Below are 10,547 nucleotides of genomic sequence, written 5' to 3' on the forward strand. Positions count from 1 at the left end.
CCATGCCTTATGAAACATATCTTTCCAATTGTTTTTGGAATAGGTTTTCTATTGCAGCAGTAAATGAAGTTGGTGAGGGGCCGGAAGCAGAATCTAATATTACTACTTCATCCCCAGCAGGTATGGCCCAGGGTTGCTCCCTCTGTTATGCAGGAACTGAGGGGTGGCAAGGCTGGGTTCAGATCTCAGAGGCCCTGGGTCATCTGGTGAACCCCAAGACCCCAACTCTTCTGCCCAAACAAAAATTGTCTTTTGGGGACTTGATAAGTTTTCAATTTTAAGTGAATCTAAGTATTTGACAAATAGAAGGAAGTGGTTAGATCGAAAGTTTTCACATTCTAATATAGAAATTTGAAAAAATTAGAATGCAAAAATTTAGGATTTGAAAGATAATCTCCAACAAATCCTTGGTTACAGCTGAAATTACTGTTGATTGTGACTCACATTTACACACTTCAAACCAAAAACCAAACCCGTTGCCATCCAGTTGATTCTGACCCCTAGTGACCCTGTAGGACAGAGCAGAACTGCCCTATAGGGTTTCCAAAGCTATAAATCTTTAAGAAAGCAGACTGCCACATCTTTCTCTCACAGAGGGGCTGGTGAGTTGGAACCGCCGACCTTTCAGTTAACCACTGTGCCACCAGGGCTTCTTTTTACACGCTTAGCGGATACATATAAGCTTTCTGCCGTAATTCCCGTTTTTACATTCTGTATCGTTATTTAATACCTTTCAGATTTTTTTTTCTTCCAATCTCCTTAAGGTTTTTAAATATACCTAAACCAAACCCGTTGCCGGCCAGATGGACTCATAGCCACCCTATGGGATAGAGCAGAACTGCTCCACAGGGTTTCCAAGAAGCAGCTGGTGGATTCGAACTGCCAGCCTTTCGGTTGGCAGCTGAGCTCTTAACCACTGTGCCACCAGGGCTCCTAGACTTTAATAATTTACATTTTACCATTTTGAATGTTCAGTCTACAAAATTAGCTTTTGTTATTATTTTGTAAGTTTCCTTTTGGGCTTTGGCATTTTAGCAATTGCTTCGAGAGATTGCATACTTATTGTGTGAAGCCTAAGTGAGCCAAATAATAAATGAAAATGCTTTCTAAGAAGCGCTGAAAATTCTTTGAGGGAAAACTAGTAAGAGTTTTTAATAACACCAAAGGCCTAAGGAGTCAGTTTTTTTTCACCTGAACCCCCTTTTTTGATGTGATGCGCCTTACCCTAAACTGCACACGCTTATGCCAGTGCGTATGGAATGTCATCTATCACCAGCCTTTAGTGTTTTGGCTATTACTAGACTCTAGGAAAGGAGGGGCCTTTATACAAGAAGTATGTCGAAAGGGTGAGTCAAATATAGAGCAGAGTTAAAGTTGTTGTTACTGTGATTGTTGAATAACATTTATGAATTGCCCTCAAAGTGCTTACGAATGCACCCAGGATCAGTTTCGAATCGAATGGGATGTCCATTAGAGTTCTGCAGCCCTCAAATTTCATTTCGGTAGGGACTATTCTCCTGCCTCAAAGGGAGAGATGCTAAAGGCAAAATAGAGACAGCCAATGTCTGTCTGTAGGTGTGTGTGCCATGCGACAACTCACTCTGCCTGGGTTGGAGCACCTCCACCAAGCAGTCAGATTCTCATGACTGAAGATAATGAGTTGAGCTCCTATTGAAGCAAGACTGTTGAGAATGGTGATAACTCCTGTGATGTTATTCTGGGGGTAATTAAGGGCATGCAGACATAGATCCTACTTGATTGCTACTGTACTTCCTACTATCAATCATGGAATAATGTGGATTATACTGTAGATGAAATGCCTCAGTGCCTTCTGACACTTGTAGTCCTTTCAAGTGTAGTCCCCTTGCTTTAAAGGGAGTCCTTAGGTGGTGCAAACAGTTAAGTACTCGGCTACTCGGGAGTTGGTTGATGGTTCGAATCCACTCAGAGGTGTCACAGAAGAAAGGCCTGGTCACTGGGAGACAGGCTGTCAGTTCACAAAAGATCGCAGCCGAAAGATCACAGCCATTGAAAACTCAATGGAGTGAAGTGCTACTCTGACACACATGGGGTCACCATGAGTTGAAATCGACTCGATGGCAACTGGTTTGGTGGTATTGATTTTTTTATGTCAGTGTATATAATGACTATCTATCTGCAAATCATTTTATTTTTTCAGTTCAAGCAGAAGAGCAGTGGCTCTTTTTATCCAGAAAAACATCTCTAAGAAAAAGATCTTTAAAATATTTAGTAGATGAAGCACATTGCCTTCAGTCAGATATTATACTCCGTAATATTACAGGTCAGTATCATGGACAGAAATGTTTCCTCAGTATTAAAAGAAAGATCTGTGTTGCTTTTTATTTTAATCCCTTTATTAAAAATTAAAGGAATAAATTCTCTCCCATGTATATTTTTTTGTCTTGGTTGTTATATAATAATGTATATGTATTTGCATGGTTTTTCTAGGAATATCAGTTAATGTCCACCAGCAAGTTATTTATTTCTCTGAAGGAAATCTCATATGGGTGAAAGAGGCTGCCAACATGTCTGATGTGTCTGACCTAAGAATTTTTTACAGAGGTTCAGGCTTAATTTCTTCCATCTCCATAGACTGGCTTTATCAGAGACTGTATTTCATCGTGGATGAACTGGTTAGTCTGAGAATTTAAAATGAATGACTATACAGTAATACACATATGCATATCTTGGTATATTTACAAGTGAACATAATTCTTTCATTCAAAGAATATTCATTGAGTACTTACTGTGTTTCAGACACTAGGTTACTCACTACTAGTCTTGACCTACCTTTAAATCATCTTTATTTGTGATTTTTTTAGAGCCATGAATTTATTCTAAATCAAATTTGGTTTATAAGAATTCATGTAACATAAGATAGTGGTGGTACCTGTGTTTTCATTAGGTAAGACTGCCAGTCATGATCCAAATCAGCTGCAAGTATTTTAAACTATGTAATTACCAAGAAGGTAACTTCCCGATCTCTGAAAATGCAGTGTTACTGAAATCTTTGAGAAGACACAGTCTTGATGTGTTTCAAGTTCTATTTGTTTTGGAGGTATAGGTTTATCACAGTGAGCAAAGGCCATCACTACTGCTAGAAGTCCATATGCTTGGAGACAGCTTAAATACAAGAATAGTTGAGTGCCTTCATAAGCCAGGGAATTAGGCACTTGTATTTCATTAAAGCCAATAGGATATAAACTCATTAGTATATAGGGTATAAAACTGCTTTTTAATGGCTTTAAGTGTTTTCTATATACCGTTTGGAGCCCTGCTGGCGCAGTAGTTAAGAGCCACATCTGCTAACCAAAAGGTTGACAATCCACTACTTGGAAACCCTATGGGGAAATTCTACTCTGTCCTATAGGGTCGCCATGAGTTGTAATCAACTCCGGTGACGGGTTTACTTTTATGGTTATATATCATTTAAAGGGCAAAGTTCCAAGTGATTAGCACAATTCCAAACACAAAACAGGTGCTCAGGAGATGCTCTTTGGCCTGATTGGATATAGATAGACACTAATCCTGCTGATGTATTTTTGATTCTCTAGGTGTGTGTCTGTGATTTAGAGAACTGCTCAACCGTTGAGGAGATTACTCCTCCCTCTATTGTCGCACCTCAAAAAATTGTAGCTGATTCGTACAATGGGTAAGCGCTTGTATGAATTCTCTTCTACCAGTAATCCTTTGAGAAACTTACCTGCGTGAAACATCATAGTACCGGATAAGCCAATCTATGTATCTTATTTCAGGTAAATATTAATTCAGGGCAAAGTTTTCATGCTATAGAACTGGGAGGAAATTTTCTTCAAACTTGCTTTAAGCTTCCTCTAAGTAGTTTTTCTTTCTTTCACAGAAAAATATGGGTATATGGAGAAGACCTCTTGCCTGGAACTCTGAGACCTGGGTTGTAGTCTTAGGTTTGCTACTATTTTATGGTGGGACTCAGGGCCTCATTGCCTCCTCCACCTTCCCTGTGAGAAACCCCTCCTGCCTCGTTTCCTCCCTTTAGTGTGTCTTTTGCTAAGTGATTCAGCTCCAGTTCATCTCTCTGGTCTGGTTCTCACACCATGAGGCTGGTTTAATGAGAACCCTGCTAGAATCCACTTTAGAAGACAGGGACTGATGATTAATAACAAGTAAAAATTTCCAAACACAAATAAATGGCTTCTTTTTAAAACCCCTGTCACAAATGAAAGGGACACATTTTAGCCCAGTTGTGCTGCTAAATTGCAGTAGGACCTTGAACAAGTAATTTCATGTCTGTGACTTTTGGTTAATTCATCCATGTGGGGAAAATAATAGTACTTACCTAGTTGGGCTATTTTGAAGATGAAATGAGGTATTCACTGTGATTATATTTTGTGAACTCCAAAACACTACATGAAGGTAAAGGATGAAAAAATAGACAAGTTGCTTTGGGGTTATCATGTCTTAAATTATGACCAGACAGTAACAGTTTAGTAGCTAATAAGCAAGACTGATTTTTGTAAGAATAACTTTTTTTCTTTCCTGTAGGAATAAAGTTTTAATTTTGAATGAAAAAAAAAAATTCATCCCACAATACTTTTTTTTCCATAAATTTACTTACTTCAAAAAGATTGCTCATTATTGATTTAAAATCAAGATTTTCTATTCATTCTTATTCATAATTTACTACAGATTTTATTTTAACCTCTTAAATATGAATGAATTATTGAATTACGGAATATTTCCAAAGAATCTTGTGATGCAGGGCTACTCTTTTGGACTCTCTGGATCTCATTTTTTCTCATTTTAAAAGTCTAAGATTCTATGAAATATAACTTTGTTGCTTGCAGTTACACAAAATGACTCATTCTAAGGATAATGAACTTCATCCAATAAATCAATTATTCAAAATGCATCTCAGTGAGGTCTTTGACAGCTCCTTTTTCCATTAGGATAAATTGATGTGTGCTTAGATTTGAAATGTGACTAGAATTGATAATTATTATTAATTGAACCCTTCATAAGTGTTTCTAAGTGCATTACTTCCAATAATGCACTTAATCCTTGCACAATCCTAGGAGGTAGGTACTTTTATTATCCCAGTTTTAGAGATAAGGAAAGCAAAGTACAGGGGGATTTAGTAATTGCCCCAAAGCACATAGCTATTATGTAATGGAACCAGGATTTGATGTCTTGATGTAGGGCCTGTCTTCTAATCACCTCCTTATACAATGACAGGAGAGTGTCTGTAAAAATCAGCACGTAACTTACAGTAACACTTTGTAAATAATGTTCCTAAAGCTCTTGGGATGTGTCAAAACAGTTTATTTTCCTGGTATTAGAAAGATTTTCCTTTGTATTGTTATTTTGCACCATTGAATTATTCACTCATTGAGTGTGTACTTATTAAACCCTCTTCCCTTCTCCCTCACCCCACTTTCTCTACTCCCCCTCCTCTACTCCTCCCACACCCCACCTTTCTTCACCTTCCTTCTCCTTTTCTCTTCCCTCCAAAGTAGTGATGTGAAGTGAAGGCCTGCTTCAGTACAAGAATTGTGATCAGTACCCCTTTCTCTACTTTGAAATTCCTCCAAATTCCCTTAGCAGTTTTGAATTTGTAAAACAAAAGCAGGAAGTTGAGAGCCAAGGCATTTCTGCTTTATGCTTGCTGCAGTCCTCCCTTAAGAGAGAAAACATAGGTTTATATCTCAAAATGGAGTTTATATCTCAGGATATTATTCTAGCACAAGAGTCTTGAGGGTATTGATAAACATTTGGAATAATCACTGAGGGGAACAAAAGCAGGACTTAACAAGGACAAGAAATAGAATTTCTTGTGATACGATGAGAGGTTCCAAAAGCAAAAAACCAAACCCACTGCTGTCCAGTCAATCTGACTCATAGTGACCCTATAGGACAGAGTAGAACTGCCCCATAGGGTTTCCAAGGCTGTAAATCTTTACAGGAGCAGACTGCCACATCTTTCTTCCATGGAGCCACTGGTGAGTTCAAACTGCCGACCTTTCAGTTAGCAGCTGAGCACTTAACCACTTTGCCACCAGGACTCTTTCTGAGGAGCGCCTGGTGGATTCGAACTGCCAACCTTTTTTGGTTAGCAGCCGCAGCACTTAACCACTATGTCATCAGGCTTCCCAGCGAGAGGTTAGAGACCATGAATTTGAAGTGCTACCAATCCATGGGGTTGTCAAAATTAAGAAAGATTTACTCAGCAAAAGTGTACTCTTATTAGTATCTGTCTCCATGATCACAAAATTCTAAATTAGCTACGTCCAAGTTAATAGTTTCATGTTTTACTTAAAATTCCTTTTACAGATTTATCAATGAAATATTTTCACAGGTGTGTGTTTTCTTTTTTCATTATTAAAAAATCAACTACATCATCCCCGTGAGGTTTGGCTTCATATTAGGTGTGTTTCTTTAATTCTTCCATTGACCCTTTTCTCTTAATGCTGTGTGGTTCCTATTTTGGTCACCTGTGGGTTATTTCTTCATGGTTTGTACAGTGGTAGCCCTACTGTCTGACACAATTGTAATATTAAAAAAAAATTTAGTTCACTACTAATGCAAAGTAGTTAGTTAGGCTAGATATTTATAGCAAAATAATAACTGTGCAGTTTAAGAAAATACGTGGTTTACATGTTTTGCTTTCTTTCACTTTATCATTCACAATGCATGGGAAAATGGATTGAGTTAGACTTGAGAGTTTGTGTATTCTGGAGGAAAGTATTTTATATTAAGTAACATGTTTAGTCACATAGCTTTTATATAGTATGCTTTCCTTAAAGAGTAGACTACATTAGAAAATCTTTAAATACCCTTTCTGTTCTTAAATTTTATGATTCCCTTAAATAATTGGGAATGAGAATTACAAGTTATGCTGAAATTTGTCAATGTTCCTTCTAACCTAAATGAATAGACCATATCTTTAGTAATTACCTTTACCCTTGTGCACCTTGGGAAATCCTGTACTGAGTGACTCCAGAGATATATGGTTCTTATTGTGCAACAGGATAAAGCAATTAGCTGAGGAGGTTACTCATCCACCACTGCTCTGAATCACATCGGCTTCTTTTGTTCCTACATCAGGTATGTCTTTTATCTCCTGAGAGACGGCATTTATAGAGTACATCTCCCAGTGCCATCTGGTCAGGACTCTGAAGCAGTGCGGATTGTGGAGAGTTGCACATTAAAGGACTTTGTAGTAAAGCCACAGTCCAAGAGAATCATTTACTTCAATGACACCGCCCATGCCTTCATGTCAACATTTCTGGATGGCTCTGCTTCCCACCTTGTCCTACCTCATGTCTCCTTGGCTGATGTGAAGAGCTTTGCTTGTGAAAACAGTGACTTCCTTGTCACAGATGGCAAAGCCGTTTTCCAACAGGACTCTCTATCTTTTAACGAATTCATCGTAGGGTGTGACCTGAGTCACATAGAAGAATTTGGATTTGGTAACCTGGTCATCTTTGGCTCATCTACCCAGCTCCACCCTCTGCCAGGCCGGCCTCAGCAGCTTTCAGTGCTGTTTGGCTCTCACCAGGCCCTTGTTCAATGGAGGCCTCCTGCCCTCGCCATAGGAGCCAGTGAGTGTGCTCTCCCCAGGGTGGTTACTAGCCTCACTCAAAGGAGAGGAAAGCTTCAGTTGCTCAACATTGTGACTCAATTTCGAGAGTCCGCATTAATTGTTCAGTCATCAACCAGAAGCAGCTACCTAGCTTAAAAAGAAAGTTTTTATGTATTTGTTCTGCATTTATTAGCTTTTGCATTAGGAGAATTTCTGTATTCTATATGTGTATCTCAATAGAACAGTTCAAACATTTCTTGACCGTCTAGTAGGATCCAGCTATAGGCATTCTAGATGGAGTGAATGTGTTAGCCAAGAGGACAGGACACTTGAGTTCAGATTTTGTATCTGCTGAAATCTTGCATGAACTTGAACCATTCCCTAGAACTCTCTGAACTTGAATCTCTGTAGAGAGGCAGTATGTGTATTGGGTAGGCTGGTGGGCTCTGGAGCCAGCCTGCATGGATTGAAAATCTGTTCTTGACATTTATTAGCAGAATGACCCTGGGGCAAGTTCCTTAACCATTCTATGCCTCGGTTTCCATACTTGAAAATGGAATATTAATTATACCTTCTAGTGGGATTGTCATATAGATTAAATTAATATCCAAATGTGGAACACTTAGAGCAGCATCTAGAACAGGAGTTGGCAAACATTTTTTGTAAAGAAAGGGCTAGATAGTAAATATTTTTGGTTTTGTGGGTCACATGGTCTCTATCACAACTATTCAACTCTGCTATTGTAGTCTGAAAGCAGCCAGAGATAATATGTAAACGAATAGCCGTGGCTGTATTTCAATACGACTTTATTTACAAAAACAGGCAGCAGGCTGGATTTGGCCTGTGGGCCTTTGGAATTGACTTGATGGCAATGGGTTTGGTTTTTTTTTTTTTTTTGGTTTGGTCTAAAAAATAGTAAGTATTCAGTAAACACTGACTATTTTTACTTTAAGACAAAGTTAATTATGCCTGTTTGCTTCATATGTTAAAGACAGTTGAAAATGAACAAGTAACTTTTTTGGATTGTTTAGACTTCTTGGAGGAAGGTGCTGTATGAATCTTGGGATTTAAACTTAGGGAGTCATCATTAAGCATTTGTTCACTAAGAGCCTGATTGTACCTGGTGGTGTTATACAGAAGCCCTCTGGCCATTCTATGCAGCCAAGCATACAGCTTTGACCGAAAACAGTGTCCTTCTGTCTGGAAAGAATATCTTCTTTAATGATGCAAAATAAGCAGCATGAGAGGAATGGACGCTGTCCTAGTCTATCAAACTCACCATATTGTCAAACTAACCCTTATGAGTAATGGGGTAACAGGTATTACTGCCCCGTTACCTTCTCAATCAAGATGAGGCTGTAAGTGAATTTGCTAACAATTCTTTGTTTGCCCCTCCCAATATCATCCTAGTCCATAATATTGTATAATTCTTCCAATTAGGCCCGTCCGCCTGGCAGAAATGGACTTATGAGGTGAAAGTATCAACCCAAGACCCCCCTGAAACCACTCGTTTTTTCTCTAACATAAGTGGGACCATGCTTAATGTACCTGAGCTGCAGAGTGCTACGAAATACAAGGTTGCTGTGAGAGCAAGTTCTCTCAAGGGGCCTGGCCCCTGGTCAGAGCCCTTGGTGGGTACTACCCTGGTGCCAGGTGAGAAAATGTTCTTGATTCAGGGAGTGTTTCTGACAAGAAGAGGCTTACCCCATGCACCCTTTAAAACTTCTAGCCTCAAATGTAGTAAAGAAATCAGAATGAACGTGCATTGACCTCTTCAGTGTGTGTTTATTTTCTAAGATTAGGAAAGGAAAAAAAAATAAAGCACTGTGTGATATTAAATTTATGTTTCTAACCTTATATTTTTAACTTCCCAATATATTTTTTTGTGGAAACAATATAATTTTCTTCTTCTACATGGATTTCCTCCTTCTCGTGACTTATTAAGCAATAGTAGTTCTTGAGGAGCTCCAGTGGCAAAGTGGTTAAAGCTCAGGTGGCTATACAAAATCTCAGCAGTTCGAATCCACCAGCTGCTCCTTGGAAACCCTATGGGGCAGTTCTAATCTGTCCTATAGAGTCGCTATGAGTCACAGTCGACTCGACGGCACACGAAGACAACAACAACACTTCTTGAACTCTGAAGGTCTTGGTGACAGAAGTTGAGGGACTGTAAATTATGCTGAATTCCATCCTCTTGGATTAAAAACAAACAAACCCAGAAGGGTGACTACCACTTATACTGCTGTTGCTGTCATGAGGGCTTCTGGGTGCTCTGAATGGGATGGCAATTAGTAATCAACGCAAGAAAAAATTCTGCCATGACCATGACCATAGAAGCAGCATTACCACACATTTCTCTTCATATTCAAGATCAAATATTTATGTAAAAATCAGAAAGTATTTTTTTATTGTACTTTAGATGAAGGTTTACAGAGCAAATTAGTTTCTCATCAAACAATTAATACACATATTGTTCTGTGAGATTGGTTGCCAACCCCAGGACATGTCAACACTCTCCCCTTCTTGACCTTGGGTTCCCCATTACCAACTTTTATGTCCGCTCCTGCCTTCTCTTCCTTGCCCCTGGGCTGTTGTGCCTATTTAGTCTCCTTTTGTTTTATGGGCTGAGGGGTGACCCTCAGGAGTAGTGATTTCAGTACTGAGTTAAAAGGGTGTCCGGAGGCCACACTCTCGGGGTTTCTCCAGTCTGTCAGACCAGTAAATCTGGTCTTTTTTTTTGTGAGTTAGAATTTTGTTCTACATTTTTCTCCAGCTCTGTCAGGGACCCTATATTGTGATCCCTGTCAGAGCAGTCAGTGGTGGTAGCCGGGCACCATCTAGTTGTGCTGGACTCAGTCTGGTGGAGGCCATGCTAGTTGTGGTCCATTAGTCCTTTGGACTAATCTTTCCCTTGTGTCTTTGGTTTTCTTCATTCTCCCTTGCTCCAGATGGGGTGGGACCACTGGAG

The 10,547-nt window shown here is 39.2% G+C and overlaps 1 protein-coding gene across 1 annotated transcript in view; it reads left to right on the forward strand.

Moving 5' to 3' along the window:
- The window catches only part of ROS1 (ROS proto-oncogene 1, receptor tyrosine kinase), a 137,112-nt gene that overhangs the window by 35,163 nt on the left and 91,402 nt on the right, over positions 1–10,547 (forward strand). Inside the window, 6 exon segments of the mRNA XM_004382746.3 lie at positions 44–120; positions 2,180–2,302; positions 2,470–2,654; positions 3,576–3,673; positions 7,102–7,595; positions 8,975–9,232. Coding sequence (XP_004382803.1) covers positions 44–120; positions 2,180–2,302; positions 2,470–2,654; positions 3,576–3,673; positions 7,102–7,595; positions 8,975–9,232 — 1,235 coding nt within the window.

This window comes from Trichechus manatus, unplaced genomic scaffold (assembly GCF_000243295.1).
Source record: "Trichechus manatus latirostris isolate Lorelei unplaced genomic scaffold, TriManLat1.0 scaffold00098, whole genome shotgun sequence".
In the NCBI taxonomy this organism is placed as follows: Eukaryota; Metazoa; Chordata; class Mammalia; order Sirenia; family Trichechidae; genus Trichechus; species Trichechus manatus.